General features: G+C 35.5%; 3 protein-coding genes and 1 long non-coding RNA gene across 7 annotated transcripts; 2 read left to right on the top strand and 2 right to left on the bottom strand.

Annotated features, from left to right (window-relative positions):
- Window positions 1–578: 578 nt before the first annotated feature.
- Window positions 579–3,975, bottom strand: LOC106354562 (phospho-2-dehydro-3-deoxyheptonate aldolase 1, chloroplastic-like). Of its 3 annotated transcripts, XR_007325354.1 has the most exons (6): window positions 3,370–3,975; window positions 3,016–3,293; window positions 2,460–2,736; window positions 2,121–2,366; window positions 1,346–1,541; window positions 579–1,059 (listed from the first exon to the last, which is right to left on the bottom strand). XR_007325354.1 is itself a non-coding variant. In XM_048761563.1 (5 exons), the coding sequence occupies exons 1-5, from the start codon at window positions 3,874–3,876 to the stop codon at window positions 802–804; spliced, it is 1,566 nt and encodes a 521-aa protein (XP_048617520.1). In that variant the 5' UTR covers window positions 3,877–3,975; the 3' UTR covers window positions 579–801. The 3 variants fall into 3 exon arrangements, 2 of the variants coding, with proteins under 2 accessions (XP_048617520.1, XP_048617521.1); XM_048761563.1 differs by lacking the exon at window positions 1,346–1,541; XM_048761564.1 differs by lacking the exon at window positions 579–1,059 and having other exon boundaries at window positions 1,346–1,589.
- An 884-nt stretch (window positions 3,976–4,859) lies between these two features.
- Window positions 4,860–8,060, bottom strand: LOC106354563 (RNA-binding protein 24). The gene is made up of 6 exons (XM_013794530.3): window positions 7,464–8,060; window positions 7,243–7,366; window positions 6,767–6,887; window positions 6,433–6,469; window positions 5,875–6,160; window positions 4,860–5,260 (listed from the first exon to the last, which is right to left on the bottom strand). Exons 1-6 carry the CDS (start codon window positions 7,647–7,649, stop codon window positions 5,160–5,162), a joined length of 855 nt encoding a protein of 284 aa, XP_013649984.1. The 5' UTR covers window positions 7,650–8,060; the 3' UTR covers window positions 4,860–5,159.
- A 3,851-nt stretch (window positions 8,061–11,911) lies between these two features.
- On the top strand, window positions 11,912–16,051 carry LOC106354564. 2 transcript variants are annotated; one of them, XR_001271939.3, is made up of 6 exons: window positions 11,912–12,258; window positions 12,440–12,523; window positions 12,682–12,780; window positions 12,869–12,961; window positions 13,047–13,143; window positions 13,254–16,051. It is a non-coding gene; the product is annotated as an uncharacterized LOC106354564 (long non-coding RNA). The 2 variants fall into 2 exon arrangements; XR_001271940.3 differs by having other exon boundaries at window positions 11,915–12,258; window positions 12,446–12,523.
- Window positions 16,052–20,270: 4,219 nt separating this feature from the next.
- On the top strand, window positions 20,271–24,203 carry LOC106354565 (probable pectin methyltransferase QUA2). The gene is made up of 8 exons (XM_013794531.3): window positions 20,271–20,512; window positions 20,696–21,342; window positions 21,430–21,559; window positions 21,772–22,012; window positions 22,104–22,317; window positions 22,386–22,561; window positions 22,929–23,232; window positions 23,628–24,203. Exons 2-8 carry the CDS (start codon window positions 20,705–20,707, stop codon window positions 23,926–23,928), a joined length of 2,004 nt encoding a protein of 667 aa, XP_013649985.1. The 5' UTR covers window positions 20,271–20,512; window positions 20,696–20,704; the 3' UTR covers window positions 23,929–24,203.
- Window positions 24,204–24,388: the final 185 nt, after the last annotated feature.

Raw genomic sequence — 24,388 nt, 5'->3', positions numbered from 1 at the left:
AAATAAGAAAACGGCACGTAGTCTTTGGTTAGTGGAGAACAGGAAACGACGCGTAGTGTAAATACTGGGCTAAAGCCCAAATCTGGATGGAGTGAGAATCCAAAATGAGCTTGTGATGTATAAAATTATGATCCACTAGATTTAGGTTAAGAGTAGCGGTAGAAATTTTGTTGATGTAGCTGAATCTACTGTAACGGTAGAAATTAAATGAAAAAAAATAAATAAAGTTCCTGCCACAATTTTTTTTGCTTTAAAAAATGGGAGAATTGGTGAAATAACCAAAACAAAAATAAAATTAGACTTTTTAGAGAGAAAGTAGAAAGAAATAAGAAAAAAGAAAAGAGAGATAATGGAGGTTTGATTATTTTGTTTTGTTGGTTATAGGGTGCAATTTCCTTTTAAAAAATAAGGTTTTTACAGTTATTTTATTTTTTTTTGTTGTATTTTTAGAAACTAGTCAAAACATGATTAGTAATTTATATGGTCGTTAGTAAATAGAAATTAAAGGTAAAACCATTTGGTACAGCCCGACCAGTCTCACGGCTCACCCATAATTTTCCGAACCACTCATGTGCAACTGTGTTTAACCTTCATTCATTGATAATGATAATTATCTTATTTGAACAAGAGAAAAGAAAACTGATGCAGTATCCGAAATACAACGATGAAATCATGTATATAGTACATGCAGTTAGGCAATGAAACTATAGTTTCTGGACGTAAAATAAAACAGACTAAAACGTGTCACGTAACCATAAGGTAGAGATCATAGTCATGTAAAATGTTTAGCTTCCCCGATTACTAGACAGCAAAAGCTTGTTGGGACTTGATCCGTCTTTTTCTGAGCCGTTCCGCGATGACGAAGGAGAGCTCAAGGGACTGCGACGCATTGAGACGTGGGTCACAGTGCGTGTGGTAACGTGAACCCAAGTCGTCAAAGGTCACTGTGCGTGACCCACCGATACACTCGGTCACGTTCTGACCTGTCATCTCCAGGTGAATACCTCCTGGATGGCTTCCTTCTTGGTCGTGCACGTCGAAGAACGCTCTCACTTCAGCCTATTAGATTCATTACCAAACATTTTAATAATATTTCTTGATTCATAAACAGAGCCGTGCGAAGGTTTAATGGGGCCTGAGGCGAATATAAAAATGGGGCCCTTTATAAAATTTTTTTTATCATAGTACAATATATATTTGAAAAAAAAATATTAAGACAATAACTTTAAAAAACTAAGACAAAATTTTTCTTCCCTCTTTTTCAATAAACTCTTTAATCAAATTATCATAATCTAGATTCCTAACTAATTCTCTCTGGATCGATATAATTGCTAGACCATTTAACCTTTCTTGTGACATGGTTGATCGAAGATAAGACTTTATTAGCTTTAACTTGGAAAAGCTTCTTTCAGCAGTGGCGACAGAAACTGGAATCGTCAATAATATTTGATAAGCAATCCATGAGTTTGGATAACACTCTTCCCTTCCTTTCAAGAAGTTCAAAACTTCAAGAGGTCTCTTGTAATCTTGTGGCAATGCCTCTTTTAGAACCATCAGTTCAAAACACAAATCATCCCCAATAAGTATAACTGCACTTTTTCCTTTTTATTTAGGAGTTTGACATATAAAACATATATTCCTTTTTTCAATTTGGAAAATTGACAATAAAATAAAATACTCATTTTTTTAAAAAGCAATGTAGATAATTGAACTTGTATTGAATAATAAATGGCAAACTTAAACCAATATACTACTAATAATTTTTGGAAATTTGGGGCCCTAAAAAAACTATATATTTTGGGGGCCCTAGGCGAAAGCCTTTTTGGATACACTTGAAGCACGGCTCTGTTCATAAAACATGTATGATTCTTTTTTCTCTAACCACCTAACTTATGTTTCACCTAACTTTATCAACATTTCGTTATCTTACCTAACACAATGGCAACATTATTTGTTTATGATGTAAGGGTATTAATCACATCTTTTGCAATAAGAAAGAAACTAAATGGTCACTCTCAATTTTTTTTTTGGTAAAAATGTTTAATTGGTCAGTCTCATGTTTTTTTTGGCCAGTCTCATGTTAAAACACCAGTATATAAACTTAATCAACTGAAACGTACCAGGATGGAGTCAAACGGACGTGTCTTGAGACCGCAAGGAGCCTTGATGGTGTTACCATGCATAGGATCACTAACCCATGTCACAATCTGTCCAGCTCCACGAACCGCTCTTATTAGATGAGGAAGTTTCACACGCATATTCTCTGCACCCATTCTTGTGATTATAGTTATCCTCCCCGGTTTATTCTCAGGGTTCAGGATCTCAATCAGCTTCACCAGCTCGGCTGGGTCCATCTTGTTACTCACCTACACAACCCACCAACCATTAAAAAACAATAAATATGGGTCCAGAAAAAAACAAGTTATTGTTCAACAGTTCATCAGATGATGTGAACATACTTTAATACCGAGTGGGTTTGCAATGCCTCTAAGAAACTCGACATGGGCGCCATCAAGCTGTCTGGTACGCTCTCCAACCCATACCATATGGGCAGAACAATCATAGTAGAGACCAGAGGTAGAGTCTAGTCTGGTCAGTGATTGTTCGTAAGGCAAGAGCAAACACTCATGAGATGTCCAAAAATCAGTTGTTTGCATTATAGGATGATCAAGCGTTAGCCCAGCAGCGTGCATGAAACCAAGTGCCTCATCGACCCGGTTAGCAAGTTCACGGTACCTAGCCAAAAAAAACAAACTCAATATAAACATATAGCACTTGAACTTAGCATATATATATAGTCTGTTATGTCTAACACCAACATGACCAGTCCTGAGATTTTAGGACTATAGACAATTTATAAAGAAATTTATTTACAAATTTTTAAAAATAATTTTGGGGTTCTAAATTCATATAAATTATCTTTTAAAATTTTAGGGTCATAAGACAATGTTTCACTTGCCTATAATCAGGACCAATCCTAGACTTGCTAAAGACAAGAGCAGGCTTAAGTTTTACCTGTCTCCTTGCTCACTATGCTCAGCAAAATCAAGATTCCACTGAGTAACTCTCTGCATAGCAGCGTATCCACCAGTGGCAAATGCTCTAAGCAGATTCAAAGTGGCTGCAGATTGACAATAGGCACTGACCATCCTCTGTGGATCAGGGATCCTTGACTTGGCATCAAAGGCATCTCCATTAATGTTGTCTCCTCTGTAACTAGGCAGCTTCACACCATCTCTCTCCTCAAACGAGTCTGATCTAGGCTTAGCAAATTGACCCGCCATTCTTCCCACCTAAACCAAACCATTAGAAACTAATTAGCTTGCCTAATTAATTCATGCATCTAACCAACCAGTAAAGCCGGTTTACCTTGATAACCGGAACCTGACCGCCGAACATCAAAACCGCACCCATCTGGAGAATGATCCTGAACGTGTCACGGATGTTGTTAGCGTTGAACTCCTTGAAGCTCTCGGCACAATCACCTCCTTGTAATAGAAACGCTTCTCCCATGGCGGCTTGACCTAGCCTCTCTTCGAGCAGCCTAGCCTCCCCGGCGAACACGATCGGCGGGAAGGCTTCGATCGTCTTGAGAACCGAGTCCAGCTCCGTTTGATCCGGATACTCCGGCTGCTGCAGCGCGGTCTTCGCCTTCCACGTCTCCGGAGACCATTTAGATTTATTCAAATGAACCCCGACGGGCTTCTTCACCGTCGCCGCCGCAGGGGTCTTTGACGTAGTGGATTCATTCTTGGGATCGATGACGGCGGAGATTCGTAGGAATGCCGGTCTAGAGGCGGAGGAGGAGACCGGTTGACGGTGGCGGATCGCCGGTTTGGTAGATGGGAGATTCAAGCCGCCGTTCATGAGTGCCATTGTTTTGTCGTTTTGGTTAAAGAGAGACAGGACGTGTTTTGTACTATTATATACCTGAGGAAGAGTTTTGAGTTGACGTCCATTGTGAAGGGCTTCTGAGTTCGGTAAGTACGAGAGGTTAAGTGGGTAGACTCTTTCTTCTAAGGGTATTTTTGTAATATAGTTTAAATGGTATCTTCTGGGATATTCTGCTTTGAGCAGATTAGACCATGATTAACCCGGAATTTTTAGAGTGGGGATTGTTACTAGAAGTTAAGAAATAATTTTTTAACTTTTGCTAAAAACTTCACCATAAGAACCTCAGGTTAATCAGGGTTAACAAGTCAACTGGTGAATAAATACGCCGTAGCCATAGATTTTCAATTCTATATGTAACGCTAACTGTTGGAGAAAGAGATATTCGGCCACGCAAAGATGGAGAAAAACGTTACAGTTGTTTAGAAGCTCATTTACACAAGATTTCAAGATTTTTTGTATTTATATAACTCTGGAAAACGTGTACTACTCACCTCTCATTCTCTCTTCTTTTTACAACATTCGCTCGTGACACAATACCGCCACCGTCTCACTGTTATTGTCACCTTCTCATGAGTATAACGAGCTACAAAACATGGTTATGCTCCGGACGACTAGGGCTACTTCACTCATCTTGTGTATCCATGACGGATCATCGAGATGGACTTGACATTATTGGGCTTTACGTATCCGAAGCTCCGTTGAAATTGAAAAGCTCGCTATAGGTAGTTTCCTAAAATGCCAATATTGTCTGCCAAATACATGCATACATGCATGGAGAAATGTCTCAGTATCAATTGTGGCATTGTGCTGGCATTGAATGAAATTAACTCAAATGTTATAAATTAACAATTTCAAAAGATATACATAATTGCAATGATCCATAACTTTTTTGTTTCTCACTTGGGTTACATAATTTGGAACTCCAAAAAAACTGAGGGGATATAAAGGAGTAAAAAAAGATAAAGGAGAAAGCAAGAATATGAATCATATAGCATAAAGTTGAAATTATTAGAATGGAAAATAACGAAAAAGAAGAACATGAAGGACACGGTTTGTATAGATTCCTTCAGAAAAATATTGAGATAAATACTATGACAAGAGTCTTATAAAGAGATAGACAGTCTTGACTCTTGAGTCGTCTTCTTGGAGCTCAAGTCACATAGCTCTGGTTGAGAAATAAATGAATTAGGTGTTTGTAATTTCAGGTGCAGCGAAGAGAGAGATAAAAAATGTGAAGATTGTACAAATTGGGAAAATGCAAGAGATCAAGAAGAAATTGGTTCTTTATTGTTGCTCGTTGTGATTTCAGGTGCAGCAGCTGTTGTTGCCTCGCCTTCTGCTAGTACTTGCTCTGGTGGTTCAGATTCTGGAGAAAAAAAAACTATTCAATAAAAATACATACTGATGAATTAAACTAGATAGTAGTTACAGTTAGTCTGATTCATATGAAAGTTTTTCAGCTTTTTCTATAGAATAGTGTATTTGGTCGTTAAATTGATTAGAAACTAATTGCATGATCACTGTTGGCATAAAACACAAAACACACACAGTCCGAAACATATATGTGTGTAGAGATGTTGACAGTGTATGTTGGCTTCACTGGCAAGGAGACCAAATTGACAGATGATGGAGAAGAGACACATATACCAATGTATTGAAAATAGACAGCTCATTCCACATGCATCCTCGATTCACTCTTCTCTCCAATCATTCACTCTCCTTTTCTTTTCTATTTCTTCACATAAATGGTTGAAACCCATATCCCTATTTTTTTTACTTATTATGTGCATAGTTACATTTGTTTTTTTGTGAAATTCTTAGACGAGTTGACCATGTTTAGACGTTTATACCCTTTCTAAAAATTAAACTAATCAGCAATGGATATATTAGTTCATGTTACTTATATTTCATGTCACTTTTTAAATCATCTTTTATTTCAAATGCAGGATTCGTAAACAACAAAAGAAGGTAAGTACGCACCAGTGAAAGAAGATAGTGGTCCTTGGAGTGGAGGTGCAAAAGAAGAATTGGATGGGTAAACGAGGAAAGGAGAAGCAAACCGTTGATGATGATGTTGTTGAGGGTTATATGGTTGAGGAAGATGATGATGTTGGTATGGCACTCTAGGAGCTTGAAGAGAATAACCGTAATAGTAAGGAGAAGGCATGATGGTTGCTGATGATGATGGTGATGTGGCTCCTCCTCCATATATCTGTTGCTGCTGTTGATAGTATTGTGCTTGTTGCAACTGTGTGTTGTACAGTGCCTGTAGCATGAATATATACGATCATCATCATCATAATCAATGCATGTCTATGTTCACAATAAGAATGCATGTGCTGATGTCTTTCATGCATTATGTAAGTGGTCGACATGTGCAAGATACGTTGTACGTAAAATCAAATTATTAATTTCATATCTTGCACTTCATGATTACATTCAATTTTGCTTTAGATATATATACTTGGCATGTGTATGTCAGCATAAATACGTGTTGTATGTGTCATACAAATGTAGGGGAGAGAAAGAGAAACTGACTTGGTGGTATCCAAACTGATCAGGGTTATAGGTGTACCTGAAAAAAACGAATAGTTCATGAATAAAAAATTATAGAAGAAAAAAACAATCTACTTGTTTATTTATTGTTTTTGAAACATATTGATGCAGGGCTTTCTATCTACATATATTTATGTTTTGATATTTACAGCCTGACAACAAGTGGCTCGATTGATGCATTAAATTGTCTCCTACCATTTCTATCTCAATGGACCATCATCTCCTTATCTATGCAAAACATTTATAATTGATCTCTCCTAAACTGAATACACGAGCTTCACAATAATTGGAGCCAGTTGAAATATATATAGCTCACCCATAGGACGGGTACATGAGCTGGTGGCCAGCTGCAGCCGGTGGCAGCGGTGAAGCCATCCCAGTATAGGCTGATGGTCCTCCACTTCTGTACTGACTCGGACTTTCTGTTTGTCCCCGACCTGTAGTGAAAGAGAACACACACAACATAAAATAAAAATCTATTATGGAACTTTTACATTAGTACTTTATGATTCAAAATTAGCAATTCTATGATGTGTTTTCTAATAATTTTTTTAAATGTTGGTATCCTCAAAACATCATTGAACAATGTACTAATTCTATAACTCCAACAATTACAGCTAATCGCGTTAGCGTTACACGATAAAAGACAACAAGAAGAAAGATAAAATATTCTCTTGATAACGTTCCAATCCATATTAACATATTATTATGAAACATTAAAGATAATCCTCCACCTCCGGAATGAACAAAAAATATAGATTTTACGGTTATAGATTAAGTTTATAAACAAACCTCGAGGTGGCGATGGTCGAGGCCGTCCAAAAGAAGCAATATTACAATTTGCCTTTCTTCCGTCGATCACCGGGTTAGGCTCAGCCACGGCTCTGGTCGCAGAGTCCGCCTCTCGAAACGTGACCTAAATAACGATCGGAAAAATACAAAAAAAATAAATCAAACCCTTATTTAAATAGAGTTCTTGAGTCTAAGAAAGTTAGAGAAAACCAAGAGCTTACGAAACCGTAGCCTTTAGATTTGCCAGTATTTTTATCGGTGATGATGACTGCTTCAAGAATCTCTCCGAACTGATCGAAGTAACGACGCATCTCTTCGGTGGGCGTTTCCCATGCTAATCCTCCAACAAAGACTTTGGTGTAAGTCGTGTCTCCGAACGGTGATCGGTAATAGCTAGTTTGAGACATTTGCTTTAAATAGTTATTAGAATTTAATAACAAATAATATGGTGTTTTCCGATGATGATGTTGATCATACAGCACCAAGAAAACAAATAAATTTGAAAAAATAAATTAAATATGGAAAGAAATGAAGAGGAATAGAAAAGAAAGGAAAGAGATTTGCAGTGGGCAGAGTTGGCTTCTTTATATCATCAAATGATGTTTTTGATTGGGCAAAGAGAAATGAGACCAATCAAAAGGTTGCAATCTGCAACCCTTGATCCAGTGTCGTATTGGGTCCGACCCTACGCAAACAGAGAGAGAGAGAGAGAGAGAGAAGGAACAAGATTGTTTTGAGATGTTAGAATTGGGATTGGAGGGTTTTGTAAGAAGGAGAAAGATGTGACAAGGCAGCACTTGAGTATGTCTTGGCTGTCTAATTTGCCAGGTTTTATCATTATAGCTCCTCCACAACTTTCCTTCTCTATTATATAATTAGATACCACTTCTTTTCTATTATAGCGACGTTCTTCTTGCGTATTTGATCATTTTAATTCTCTATAACTATACTAAATCTCAAAATAATCAAGGTACTTATTGCTTACCAGATAGTGTAATTGATTATTTCTGTTAATGTTTAACTAGTTTAATCAATTTGTAGATTTTAAAGAATCTCAATTCTTTTTATGGTATTATTAGTAAACTAGTAATGTTCATACTGAGTTTACATTATCAATACCAGGATTTAGAAGGAAATAAAAGATACAATATGATTATGTAGTTATTTTGCATATGTCATTAAGAGATTAGGTGACTAGGGAAATATCTATGATAATATTCCTTAAGTCACTAAAGAATAATATGCGGATCATGTCAAATTACAGTTGTTTAATAAGTTCAATACAGTATTTTGTTTTTATCTTTTCCCATGTTCTCTTTTGAGTTGGTCTCTTGTTCTCTTCCTCCTACTCGTCTCTGTAGGTTTCGTGTAGCACAATTCTACTGATGATCAAATTCTTCACACTAAAATTAGTATATACTATTTGTACAATATTAATTTAAATGCATTTGTATATAGAAATTATTGAATAATGGAACTTATTCTTTTTTTTTTTTGGTCAAACATAACTTCATTAACTTAAACGTTTAGAATTCCATTAGAGGAGGAGGTGTTACAACATAGGAAAGCATCACAAGCCAAATAGTTTACCATAGCATAAGCACAACAACAAGAAAAATGAGCATATAAAGCAACAAAGGAAAAGATAAGGGATCGAATAGCGAGTAAGATCCGGTGAACATCGAATGACCAACTCTCTGAAAGAAAGTTAGTGAGTTCTTGACAGTCTACCTTGTAGACAAGCTTAGAGATACCTATTGATATGATCACAACTAGTGCAACCAAAAGGGTTAGACACACTGCAACAAAGGCAGAGAGGTCATAAATCCGGGAAGTAAAACCTTGTAATACCGGTGAGTCTTGAGTATCCGAATACGAGTTTGAACACAAACTAATGAAACGTAAGACTTTCTTTGACGACACAATGCTCCCTGCAAAACTATCACCCAAACCAAGTGAAAGATTTTGAATGTAGGTAGGTTCCATAACGGAAAACACTAGGCTATCACAGCCCAAACTACTTCGGTTCAATGTAAGGAAGCAACTACTATCACATTTCTTTCCCAGCTGCCACGAATGGGGAGAAAATAGCAACAATGCATCCACTGTTACAGCACAAACCAACGAAAAACTGTATACCACAGTAAGGGGTTGCTCCAAGGCTAGAGAATTACCATTGGAGACTTTGAGAGTAGTCACAAAAGAGCCCAAACCACACAAGAATAAAGCCGCAAACATCCTGAAACTTTGACTACTTCTCAAACAGCACGACAAGTGAAAGAAACTTTGGACATTTACCAACACATAGAGCAAATCAATCGCAGTGACCAAAGCTTCATAATACCAGCCTAAGAGTATATCACTTCTTATAACAAACCCAGCTACCAAAGATCCACAAATCTGAGAGACTTGAGGAGAGAAGCTTGAAGGGCCAAAATATAACCTGATAGCGTTAGAAGGAGCCGGGGAAGACCAGTAGATGAGACTGCATACTGCCGTAAGTGAGACACCGTCAAAATTCAAATCCGGTGGATCTGGAGGGTCCGGTGGGTCTGGCGGGCTCAGAAACTCAGAGCCACCATGAACATCAGAGGGAGATCCTGTAGCAGAAGCGGGGGCTGGCAGATCCGGAGAAAATAACTCCGAATCACAAACCAAAAGACCCATCATCAAAAAGCAAGAGGAAAAAGAAAGGAAGAGGAGGGAGAAAGGAAAAGAAATTCTCACCAGCGAGCGTGAGGCTCGCCGGCGGCGGCTACACTATCAAACCCTAATCGCCAAAAGCGGAGAGAGGTGAGAGCGTCTCAAACTTCATGAAACTTTCGAAATATTGGAACTTATTCCTTATACTCACATGCTAACATGTACTTAGCCTTCTCTTTAATCATCAGCTTACTGGAAAGCTATGAACAGACGAAAAAGAACAGTCTGGATTTTAGAATTACATTCTTTCTGTTCTTTATATTTATTTTCATACAATTCTGTAGTTCTAAAGTCTCTGATTTAATTACAATATAATTATGGGGCATAATTCCTGATCCTATTATCTGATTTGGGTATATAATCATAAAGAAGGACATGCATAGCTAACTGACAACCCGATGTTATTATTTAAATAAACTATATTAGCTGCGGCACTCATTCATATTGTCAAAATTGATGTAAAGTGTATGTGTTGTTTGTGTATCAAATATCAAGTATTTATTTAATGACTAAGCCAAACAGATTTTGTAATGAGTTTTCATGATTAGTGGAAGTCCATTATTCTTTCCACCAAACCATGAGTAGAAATAAATAAAAATATTGACGAAGAGGCTCTTGACTTTTGGGTAGATCACTTTGACGATTTCTCATCCTCAATGTTTACGACTTTGAAACTACAATTATAAATCAGAAAGATCATGTTGTCATCCTCCTTATTTAATCATCCAAATTTAGTGTCTAGTGCAATATCTAACTTATTGCATCATATATGCGGTTTCAAGCGACGTTAGTCGTTGGTGTATAATCAAAATTTCGTATTCTTAGATTATATGAGACGACTCTTGCTAATAAAAAACAGTTATATTGGACGCTCTTGCTAAATTGTTATTATTCTCTCTTTATATTTTCTTAGCATGCCTTCATGATATTAGATATATGTGTATATATATATATATAATTATTTTAAAATTTTAACGTACATAGATGGAATATTATACACTAATACTCTAAGCATTAATTGAGATTTCTCCTGTTTTTTGTTATCTGAATTTTGTATGTTAGGTCTTTCTTTTTTTTTTTTTTTTTTGTTTAACCAGGTGTTGGTCTTGCGGCCCACCACCTAGGTCCGGCGCCAGCCTTTGTCTGTACCTTTTTACGGGTCTTGGACATGCCTCCCCCTCCACGCGAATCGAACAGTCGACCTCCCCTCCCCAAAGAGGTAGTACCACTGGACTACGAGAGGTCCTGGGTAAATTTCTTTTTTTTTTTGTTACACATTGTGGATTGTTAATTTCTTTTTATTTGACCTATATGCAATGCATATAGCTAAAACTAAAGACATATTATACATGCTGTAAGGGGCTACATCATGAGATGAGCTCATTGCAGAGCATTTTTCATAGACACACGTACGCACGACCATCCTTATTCATCATCATCTTTTTAAATCCACATCTTTGGCTTTTATTTTTTCAACCAAGTCCACCTTATATATTAGAATGTTATACGTTTATCCTTACATATAATACAAGCTCGAAATTTATCTGCATATCCAATCCCTTATAATTCATTTGTGTTTATGTGAACTGTTTTTTTACACGATGATGAGAATAAGGATGTTGTGGTGGAGCCCGGAAACGTGGCAAATAGGAGAGACAGTTGGAAGAAAGTTTGGAAAGAGCTGTAAGAAGAAATTGGAGAGATTCTATGAACTGTCAGCTCCTTCCACGAGGACTTCCTGTCACACTTAACTGCTCTCAAATAGGTTGTCTGAAATAAAAAATTTGCAAATAGTGTTAATCAGTGATTTAAATTTTATTTCAGCAATTATTGTTTTTGGTCCTTTTAGAAACATGCTGCATTGCTGCTGTGTTCACATTATATTTATACCATATTACTGGTGGTACTTTATTAAAAGCCATTTTAATTCAGTTGCATTAGACCACCTCCATCAGAGGTTTTAAAAAAGGGTTCCAAAAAAAATAAATCAAAAAAGAAATAAAAACACAGAACCGGTTCTAAATATGGCATTTACAGAGATGGTTAGAACCCGTTACGTGTCTCTTTGATATTGGATAATGCATTTTTTGTCTCTCTCTTCTTTCTCGAGGTTTCCAGCGTGACAACAATATAGACAAATCCGTCGTTGATCGGAAGGTGAAAGCTCCGTCACCGTCTCTTCTCCTTCATCTTGTTCTCATGACGCCACCGAGACCACCGTCAGGGAGACAAAGGCCGCTGCGTTATTAATCAGATTCAGAGAGAACAGAAGGTAGCGGCAGTTGGGACACGCTTGAATGGAACAAACTCAATGTAATTCCCCTATTTTCAATTCTCTATCGATTCTTGGGTTTCAAAAGCTTTTCTCCTTTCACCCACAATTAGACATACATCACGTGAATTTCGTGTTTCTGGGAATTTTTGAAAAGTTCATATTTTGGGAATTAATTGCTCAAATTCTAATGTTTTTTTTTTCTATTTGGATTTGATTAAGTCGCAGCACACAGCTTCAGGTTCAAGTTCAACATCTTTCGCTAATTTGAGTTGCTTGCTCGAATCCGAGAGGGTCATCGTTGAGGTATATATATCTATGTCTCTTGAATTGGTCATTGTTACCTTATCTGGCTATTGAAATCCAACATTGGTTTGTTTTTGATAAACTCTCTCCCCTCCTTTTTCAAGTATCAGTGTGGCTCATTTGTGCAGCCTCTGATCTTTGTTTCTGGGTTTCTACAGATTCTCTTGGTTTTGAAGATCATTCTTACTCTTTGATGCTTTTACTACACAGAAGCTCATAGGAAATATGGTGGAATTGGAACTCTTCTTGTGATCAAGGTCTGCCATTGAGCATAAGATTAATCTTGCTTTTGTTTCTTGTGTTTTTGTTTAATCAAAGTTTGCTTTCTGTGTTTTGATTTTTCAGGTCTCTCCTGAATCAGCAAGCCAATTTGGAGAACTGGTGGCAGATCCAGTTACTAATGAGCTGCTTCATTACACCGAGAAACCCGAAACTTTTGTATGTACATATCACTGAGATGACTCAGATTTTTATCATCTCCAAGATTTGATTCTAATGTTTTTCTTTAATCTTGGAAACTCAGGTCAGTGACCGTATTAACTGCTGTGTTTATGTATTTACACCTGACATTTTTACTGCCATAAGACTAAGAGATGTTTCCTCTCAAAGGAAAGACACAGGTAAAAAACAAGTAACAAAGATCTTACAACATAATGTATATGTTTTCTTCTCTTATTAGTATACATATTCAAAAGCCCTCTCATTCTTGTTCCTTTTTCTCTTGTCTTAGCAATTCTGAGACGTGTTTCCAGCTTTGAAGCTCTTCAACAGGCAACAAGGTTTGTCTGTCTGTCTCTTGTCTGCGTGTCTCTTCATACATAACTGAATAGCCTTTTTAACTGAATAGCCTTCTTATATGATATGTTTTCACCCTTTAGAAAAAAAAAAATTTAAGAAACTCTAAGAGGTTCTCCCATTGGACCATGAGAAAATTAATTACACTAACAAAGGTTCTAAATTTTTCAAATCACACAATTAATTATTAAATTATTCATTAGAGCCCATAATAGGCTCTAACCATTGGAGTTGCTCTTAGATATTGTGGATTAGACTCCAAAAAGAGCATGACAATAAGACAAAAAGTTTAGTTTTGAATGACAAGGCATCTGGGGTGGTGGCGCAGTTGGCTAGCGCGTAGTTCTCATAGCTTCTGAGTGATCCTGAGATCGAGAGTTCGAACCTCTCTCACCCCATTTTCTTTTATGTCAAATCCATTATCCATATGTTTTGAGAAAATTTGTGTTGTTTTCTCAGAGTCTCTATTAGATTCCTTATCAATACAACTGGCCCAAAACTAGTCATCAAAACCATATATATTGTATTTTCTAGTTTTAGCCCTTTGGTAAGCCCATCAGGTTCGACTGCTTCCCCCCCCCCTCCCCCTCTCTCCTTCATTAACGACGAAGTGGGTCATTGGTCATGTCATGGTCATGAATGCATCACGAAGCAATTATTCGAGAGGATAAGTTAGTACAATGATGAAGAAAAAAAAACTAAAACATTAGGATATTGGTACCCATCTAGATCATTTGAAAAGATCCACATATCATCACTTGAAAACTCCACGATATGGTGTATACTTTATATAAAGCTCATTCGTAATTACTTATCCCTTCAATTCTCTCACATGTTCCCTAAGTTCCATTCGTATAAGTTTGTCCCTACAACTACAAATACACATTCATAGGGATGGCATCACATCAGTAACGTTTAAATTCATTAATCGCTGATTTTCTTATGCAGTCTGTTCTTTTTTTATTCAGTTATAGTTTAAAGATATTTTTTGAGTCGCTCAAAAGCTCTTCTTGAGTGTTGAACAATAAATAATGATTGGGTTGTGCAAAGAAAAGAAAAGGCTTTGATTTATATAGAGATCTACATGCAATGCCATGTGTGCACATGATAAACTTAAGAGCGAATGAGACTGTGTGGCAATGCCATTTTTAATATTTTGACGTGAAAGAGAAAGGGATAGGATAGAACCCCACCAGTGTTAAAGGAATTCACATGGAATTTCTCGTTAATTAATTATCTTTGTTACTATTCATTTCATAATTATTCCTTGAGGAATTTTGCAAAAGCACCTTTTTCTTTGATTTATCATATTTGTTCCTTCTCTATGCCATTTATCATCTACTATGATTGATGCCTTACATCGTTTTCCTACGACAATAAATCAATCAATTTTATTTTATTTTTTTTTGAAAAAGAAATCAAGTTTTTTTCTTGGAGTTTAGCATATTTGAATTAGCATTATGTCTTTTAGCAGATCAATATTACTTTGTGAATATTAGCTATGATAAATTATTTTCATTTCATAAGCATCCCTTGGATTATTTAGCAAAGCTTTCTTTGTTTGTTTTTTTAACACCAAATGCTTATATTAAATTAAGGGTCTAATCGGCTAAGTTGGTTATAATGGGAGATCTTCGACCATAAACTGATAAACGAAAATAATTAAAACACGACGAAAGATAGATGTGACTAAAAAAAGAAGAAACTCATAGAAAAGCTTCGCTTGTAATCTAAGAGGTCAAAAACGACGTTGAAAAACCCAATCAATGAATTTTGATAGCAAACGTCCGAAAACCTTCGTAAAAAATTACAGATTCGGTGAGAGGATCACAATTTCGATTCTATGAAAAAACGTCAATGCTTGAAACGGCATAATATTTATGTTTTTGTCTTACATCGAACAGCTTATTACAGTTTACGAAGGAATAAATTATTCAAGTGGATTAGAGTGGACAAGATTATTTTTGTTTTTGTCTTTTCCACTTGAAAAATGTATTCCTGTATAAACTGTAATATCACGTGACGGTAATATGTTTATTTAGTTTTCTCTTTTTTTTTGGCTAAACGTTATTTTATTTTATTTAGAACTACATCGAAATCACAGTTCCATTGATTTTACAGCCTATATATATATAATACAAAGAGTGGTGGATTTGGTAGCACTTAAGGCCAAATTAGTTGAGGAAAATTTTCTGTTAGGAAATCTTCTAATTGGCAAAATAAGATATCCACATCTATAAATTTGAAAAATGCAGAATATCTTTATGCAATTGGAATTTCATTTTTTGTTGGCATCCAATGAATATATATACACACATACTTAAATATTCCTTTTGTATCACTTTAAGTGGTGTTTAAGAATTTTTATTTTGTTTTATAATGTCATTTAAAATTTATGACCTATTATAAAATACTGTATTTTTTATTTGTTGAATTAGTTTTATTTAATGCTACTTTTATGTAACCAAGATAAATTGTATAAAAATTTATATTTTTTTAATTTTTGTGCAAAAAACTTAAACACTGATATGGAATGAGTACGAATATAACTTCACCGACTGAGTATTTTCATTTTTACCCTTCACTTGTTATGTCCGGCCGGTTTGGCTTCTTCGCGTCATGGACTAATGGAATTAAGAAGTGAGTCGTCACTGTGATTTATGATTATATACATACATTAACAATGTAGGCAGTTCTCAAATAAAAAAAAACAATGTGGGATTGTTTTGATTATATAAATCGAATTTCCTGCTGTGAGAAAGGAAAGAAAAGAAAAACAGCATTTTCGTGTGAGTATATTTATACTGTTTCATGCATCTTTTTACGAGGTAATAATAAACCTGGGACGTGCATGTATGTAATAATCGTAAATGTGGACAATTTATGACAACTCTGCAAAGTGGTGCAAGCCAAGACAAAATGACCCATGCATACCTTGTGTCAACTAGATCTGCCGTCAGTCCGTCACACAGACAGGAATACCTATGTAACTATAAGTATATCACATTATACAAAGCAAGTTCATGTAGTGTAAATATATCCCAGATTAGTGAATAGTCGTAATGAAAAATGTATGTAGTACAGTCAGAGCCGGACCTGAGATTTCCGGGGCCCTATTCAGAAAAAAAAAATTGATTTTACCTAAGAATCAAAAGAAAAAATATGTGGTTTTCTTGTGAACTTATGTTTACAAAGAAGAAGCTAAAGAACCAGTTTTGTAAGTTTCTTCTGGTGAGTTAAAAAAAAATTTACTATAATATTATAAATCATTTAAATAAATAAAAAAATAGAGAAAATCAAATAACTTACTTGGTAATGCTACAGACCCACATAATATTTTATTCTGTACACCACAAACCAAAACTCTGATTTTTAATTTGTTTTGCACTGTTGCACATAAGATTACACATACTAACATTGCATAAGCAAAAATTAAGAGTGGGGCCCCATTAGGTGGGGGTCCCATATGAATGTTTCGTGAGCCTTGGTACAAGCCCGGCTCTGAGTACAGTTATTAGTTATTAGTAATATCGAGTAAAAAAAGCGTATAGTGAGGTTAGGAAATAGAGCACTGACATCAATGGAAGGACAAGGACTCCACATTAACCTATAGTATATCAAAACTTCTAGGTCCAGTATATAAAAATAATTAATAATTAGTAAAGTTGCTTCAAGTCAAATTTCAAGTAGAGATCCACAACACGGTTAGCTAATGCGGAACGTTTGACTTATGGTTTGTGGCTGGTCGTAAAGATAATAATAGATGCACGAGTTAGTCGTAAAATATGTGACAACTTTAATAAAAGTCTGGAAGTATCCACGAATCACACATTTGACATATATGGTCAATTTGCACAAACTTACAAGAAGATTAGACCAATGCATCTATAACATTTTTTTTCTCAGTTTATCGTTAAAATCCAAGAAAGTGTACAACTGACTTACCTAGCTAGTGGTTGATATCTTGGACAGAAAATTATTATTATTTATATCATTTAATTGAGTTTGCCTATCGCTTGCTAAAACTTCTGTAAAATTTCTTCAATTTTTACAGTAAATTATATATATATATATATATATATATATTTGTATTACTTTTGAAATGTTTTTCTATTTCTAAAGTCATCATAGGAAAAGCTATAAAACCATTGGGTTACGCTTTATTCACTTTACATGGAAACCAATATTATTTCCAAAAAACAAACATGCGATAAATAAACCATTTTTACGTTAGAATTTGTCAGTTTGTAAATAACTGGCCAACATTAGTCCTTAAAATCTTCTACAATCATCAGACCAAAGATGCTTTACTATATGAGTAGGGAAGACGACGTCTTGTGCAATATTCCTTTATATACATCGGATTGCACAAAGTTCATAGTACCATGTCGGTGTGTCTATTCCATATCAATACTACAATTCATCCGTGAAGCACAGAAAGTCGCATGTGACGACTTGTAACAAATAATCTCTTTATCTTCTTTTTGGATCATACCAACAAAGGTTCGTCTTTTGTTGAAAAAGGATAAATTATATTTTCTTAATTTTGAAATAAAATTAGGATTGAGTAAATATCGACCTGCCGGTGGATAATAACAGCATATGCTCTTTGATATAAATCAACGATATCCCCATGTTGCTTCTTAGTTATCAAAGATACAAATCTTGTCGCATTTGTTCAGTTACTTTGACCTATCGCTAGAAGAACACGCGTACATTCCAATTACACTGTAACTGGATTCTGACACGATTATCACGTTGTTTTAGATCCATACATACACAAACAAAATCTGATTAACTACAAGTTGGCAATAGAGACCTACCAGACACAATGTGAATACGTCGGGAAATATTTTTCATAAATCTCACGTCGCATAATAACAAGATATAAATATCAGTAATTTTCAAAGCTCGTCGGTAGAAGTAGAACCCACTTCAATTCTTATTTGTTCATTTTTTGTTCTTTTCCTCTTTTGTTTTATTTTGCATGCGGCGTACAATCGAATGAATATTGTAAAAAAGAAGAAGAAAGAATTGATATGTAATAAATAATCACATAATTTTTTTTTTGATCAATTTTTTTTTTTGATCAAATAATCACATAATTTATATCTTAATTAATCAAGTACAAAGGGGACATGGCTGAACAGCACATGTGATCCAGCAGATTAACCGATCCGTGAAGTTGTTTTTTTTTTCTGTCACGGTCCGCTACACACAAGAGCTCGAATACCGTGCACGCTAACTTATCATATTACCCAAGCATCTCTGCTTCGACGATTAAAATATATGTGATCCTCTGTAAAAGGCGTACGGTTACAAACACCATCAAATCCACACACGTCGGAAACTATAAGCCACCGACATATCACCGCGTCTATGTGGGACTCACGTTTCTGAGGTTTACCTATTATCTATACTCCACCCAAAAACTCCAAATATTTAATACTTTTGTTATGCACTGATCCAATAAATTCTTTTCAGACACAAAACTAGTAATATCATTCACTTACGCGTCAATACTTATATAATACATGCATTTCTTTAATGTAAACTACGTACTACACACTACGATATGATGTCATAGGATACACGGCAAAACGAGCCGACCTACTGATAATGTAATTATCCAAGAAGTTACAAATATGTAAAACATATCACCATGCACCCACTTGGCCTCTTCCACTTAACTTACGTACGTGAGTTAATCAAACTTCGCACGATCGAGTAGAAAATAAGTAATCTTGATATGGTGATGTACGTCTCGAGATTTCGAACTTTTTAAAAAGATTTTTCAAGAAGAAGCAAAAGAAGAAATACTAGCTAGCTCTGTCTAGTATTACCCCAAACTTGAACCTTATCACCAACCGTCGTTGGCGTGTACAAGCGGGCAACTGGTCTCCTACTAATGCGTTTGATAATAAATGATCGTGATTTTTGTAAGACTTTTATTTTCGGATAAGAAGCCATATCTATTTTTGTTATCTTGGCCAAATTTCTGATCGCGAGGTAACTAAAAAAAAAGAATGCTGAGGCAAACTGGTAATATCGTATAGTTTTACCTAAACTCTGATTCTGAAGAAGCCTAGAGTGGGCTCGTTTTCTTTCGAAAGGAACTTGGCCTAAACCGGCCAATTATTTGTTTTCTCATAGAACTGATCATGTGTTTTTCTTTTGTCGTCCATATAAATTCTAAACAATCTAGTTTCAGAAAAGAAAAAAAGATTCTAAACAATCCAGAAATCTGATGGATAAATGATGAAGTCCAAAAAATGAAAAATATTTAATTAATATATTTTATTACTTGTTATTTTTAACTAAAGTTTATATACTCCATCCGTATCATTTTAAGTGGTGTTTAGGGATTTTAATTTTATTTCATATTATGTGATGTTCTCATTATTCTAGATAAAATTTAATGTCATTAAAAAGTTGTGACCAATTATAAAATATTATATTTTTTTTATTGGTTAAACTAATTTTATTTAATGTTATTTTTATGTAACCAAGATAAACTACATAAAATTTTGTAAACTACATAAATTTTGTATTTTCTTAATTTTTGTGTAAAAATTTTAAACACCAACTAAAATGATACATAGAGAAGTAATAAACAAGAACGAATAGTTGAATCTTAGGAGAATACATATTATTACTATCATTAAGCATATTCTAACTTTTAATTTATCAACTACTCTATAGTATTAAGCTTCTATAATTTTTCAGTCGAACTACTGAAAATTAAATTTAAAGGAGTCAATAAATATATTTTGCTTTTATGCACCGCCAATGTATAGGAAGAGAGAGAGAGATGTATTACGGAAAAGTGAGATATAGATCAATAATTAAATTGATTAAGCTGAAATAGAAAAAAATTTAAAATAGTTACTAAATAACTAAAGAGTAAATTAGACATGTACCAATGGGAAGCTTCTCTTCTTTTTCCCTTAAATACGCTGATAAGAGAGAAAAGATTTTGCTTTATTTATTCAAAGCTCTCTCTCTCTCCGGTGTAAAGTTTCCATTTTTTCAATCTTTCTTGCCTACATTGGCACCGTATATTTAATTGAGATAAAATTCTCATTCTTATTCAATTCTCACGAGAAGCTTTGTCCGAGAGATTGGATCCCATTCGCTGCGAGCTTCACTCTCAGTAGATAGAGACTTTGTCAAAGAAGAAGAGCATTGCTAAAGGTCTCTTCTTTCTATCGATTTTAGCCTTTCTTGCTTTCTGGGTTTCATCAATTTGATCCATAAAACATGGATCTTGCTCGTATTAACCATAAAGTTCGAATCTTTATTCGTAAATGATCTTCTGGGCTTATCAAAGTCTCTCCCTTTAAAGCTCAAAGTTACTTTCTTTTCTATGTTTTGCAGTAATCTTCAATGTCAATGCCACTGCAACGTGGCACCTCAGGAGGAGGAGGAGCACGAGTTTCCGACGTTCTCAGAGACAACTCTCAGATGAAAGACAAAACAGGAGACAACACCACCACCTTGAGGTTTCCTTTTACCGACAAGGCTGATCCTTACACGTCAAGGAACAACAAGCAGAGGTTGATGCTTCTGTTTGTTAAAACCACTTTGGCTCTTATTGTCCTTATTGCTCTCGCGGGCTCCTTCTGGTGGACCATCTCTATCTCCACGAGCTCTTCTAGTGGTCATGTGTATCAACGCAGCCACAGCTACAGGAGGTTACAGGAGCAGTTTGTTTCTGATTTGTTGGATATTGGAGACATCTCTGTAGGTCCCACTAGGTGGAAAGAGTTGGAGTATTGTAGTATAGACTCTGAGAGCTATGTTCCTTGCTTTAATGTCTCTGAGAATATTGCTTTTGGTTACTCCAATGGTGATGAGAGAGATCGGTTTTGTGGGCCTGGTGGGTCGAGAGAGGGCTGTTTGGTTTTGCCTCCTGTGGATTATAAGGTTCCACTGAGGTGGCCAACGGGTAAAGATGTGATATGGTTTCGTAATGTTAAGATCACTGCTGATGAAGTGTTGACTTCTGGTAGTATCAACAAGAGGTGAGTGATTTGCTTCCTCTTCCTCTTGCTAAAAGCTGACTTAGTTCTGCTACTTTTGCTGAGGTTTGGTTTTGTTTAAATTTGCAGGATGATGATGTTGGATGATGATCAAGTATCTTTCCGTTCTGCATCTCCTATGTTTGATGAGATTGAAGACTATTCTCATCAGATTGCTCAGATGATTGGGATTAAGAATGATAACTTCGTTGAAGCTGGTGTAAGTCACACTCACACACTCAAAATAGGTCCAATGTTCGAAAAAAAAATATCGCTAGGCTGTGACTAGGCGTCTCATAGAAGATTATTGTTTAGGCGAATTTTTTGAACCCTTTAAAAATCGGTTTGAAAAAATCATTTCACTGATAGGTCCATCTTTTATCTCTATCTCTCAGATCAGCTTCTCATATGCTGTTTAATTTTTGTTTTCAGGTGAGAACTATATTGGATATTGGATGTGGTTATGGTAGCTTTGGAGCGCATCTACTCTCCAAGCACCTCTTAACAATGTGCATAGCGAACTATGAAGCCTCAGGTAGCCAAGTTCAGCTAACACTAGAGAGGGGTCTCCCTGCAATGATTGCTTCCTTTGTGTCAAAGCAGTTGCCGTATCCTTCTCTTTCCTTTGATATGTTGCATTGCTCAAGCTGCGGCATTGATTGGGACCAGAAAGGTAAAAAAAAAAAAACCATTTTGATGACACTAAAAAAACGATGGAGGGAGCTGTGGCCTTAATGTTTATGTTTATAATCCGCTGTGTGCAGAGGGGCTTTTTCTTGTGGAAATTGATAGAGTTCTGAAGCCAGGAGGTTACTTTGTTTGGACATCTCCTCTTACAAACGCTCGTAGCAAAGAGGATCTTAAGAGATGGAGCTTTGTTCGTGATTTTGCTGAGAGTATCTGTTGGTCTCTTTTGTCTCAGCAAGACAAGACTGTTGTTTGGAAGAAGACAACCAAAACCAAATGTTACAGTTCTCGGTTAGTGACACACACCATACTCTATCCAGAATCTTAAGTCTTCTTACATTAAATGTTGTAATAAACAGGAAGCCTGGGGTGGGACCTTCTGTGTGTAACAAAGGGCATGACGTTGAGTCTCCTTATTACAAGCCGCTTCAGATGTGTCTTGGTGGAACACGTTGCAAGAGGTGGATTCCCATTGAAGGGAGAACAAGATGGCCTAGCCGGTCTCACATGAACAAGACTGAGCTTTCACTATATGGTTAGACTCCTTAGTTAACATTAATGTTCTAAAAATCGGTCCTAACCGAAACGATTTTCATAAAATTCGATTTATACAATTCAAATCGGTTTAAACCATTTTAAATCGATATAAATTAGTCTAAATCTGTTTTAGTAATTTTAGTACAAATCAATAATTTTAGTACAAATCCACAAATCTGTCTAATTTCTTTTGTTTTATATCTCTAATTTTTATAATTCATTGAAATGTTCTTATAATTAAAGCCAAAAACTAAAATATTTTATAGAAATGTTTAGCTATTTCTTGAACATTTTAGCATTTACCTTCTGAATCCATACTTTCTGGAGCCTTTTGTTTTCTCATATGGTTTAGTTGGTTGGTTCAGGTCTTCACCAGGAGGAGGTTGGAGAAGATGCTGAGAATTGGAAAGTAACAGTAAGAGAATACTGGTCTCTCTTGTCTCCTCTGATATTCTCTGATCACCCCAAGAGACCAGGCGATGAAGATCCTTCACCTCCTTATAACATGCTGAGAAACGTTTTGGACATGAATGCTCAGTTCGGTGGTCTCAACTCCGCGTTGCTGGAAGCAAAGAAAACGGTCTGGGTTATGAACGTTGTTCCTACGGCTGGACCTAACCACCTCCCAATGATCCTTGACCGTGGCTTTGTCGGCGTCTTACACGACTGGTGAGTCATAACAAAAAAAAAAAAAAAAGTCTATTCTTGTCTTCTCATATTCATGTGATTTAAATAACTTAAACATGTAATAACGGTGAGGTAGACATTATGCAAATTTCAAATATTTATACTCTAATATTCTTAATACACTATTACATAATATATATTTTGTAATTATTATTATTATTTATATCAACATTTATTTTATGCATTTAAATATAATTACTTTATTTATTTGTAAAATAAATATATATTTTTTATTTTTATCTAGCTTAATAATTTATTAACATATTTTTTTTATCTTTGTGTAGTTTGAAATTATTTCTACATGGTAAACTATATTTTTATACAAAAAATATATTTGAAATTTTTTGTTTCTCAACTTGTCTTTGTACAAACTTCAGGTGTGAAGCGTTCCCGAGTTATCCAAGAACATATGATCTTGTCCACGCAGACAATCTTTTGTCTCTCCAGACAAGTCAGCACCGGAGCTCATGCTCGCTTCTGAACATATTCACAGAGATTGATAGATTACTTCGTCCAGAGGGATGGGTGATAATCCGTGACACGGCACAGCTGGTGGAAACGGCCAGAGCTTTGACAACGCAGTTGAAGTGGGAGGCTAGAGTCATAGAGGTTGAAAGCAGCAGTGAACAGAGACTCCTCATCTGCCAAAAGCCTTTCACCAAGCGACAATCAATCTAAAACAAGAAGGGACATAGTAGACACAGGTTTTCTCTATTTTTTGTTGAAAAGTATCACAGTGTAGAACCAGTCATCAAACTATGGTGTGGGTATACGGGGAAGATGAAGAAAGGAGAAAGACACGCCAGGGGACGTAAGACCACCGGTGAAAGTTTCTTTATCTGGTTTCATGAGTTTTCCCCATTTTACAGAATCTAGATTTATTATATACAAGTGAAAAGAATATGTACCAACATTTGTGAAGATTTAATAAAATAGTTGTATTTCATTTTCAATATTTTTTTTACTGATGGAGAGGAAACTTTTAGGTTTGAGAATATTGTTCTCGGTGTTTTATTAAAAAATAAATACGATTTAGAAATAGTATTTTGTAGCAAAGTTCAAAATATATTTAATATGAAAATGAATATAACCTTAAGTTTAAATGTCTATTTATAATAAATATAAGAATATGTCCCGA

This window comes from Brassica napus, chromosome C6, assembly GCF_020379485.1.
Source record: "Brassica napus cultivar Da-Ae chromosome C6, Da-Ae, whole genome shotgun sequence".
NCBI lineage: Eukaryota > Viridiplantae > Streptophyta > Magnoliopsida > Brassicales > Brassicaceae > Brassica > Brassica napus.
Note: the sequence above shows the minus strand (reverse complement) of the source record. Positions and strands in the feature narration are given on the sequence as shown.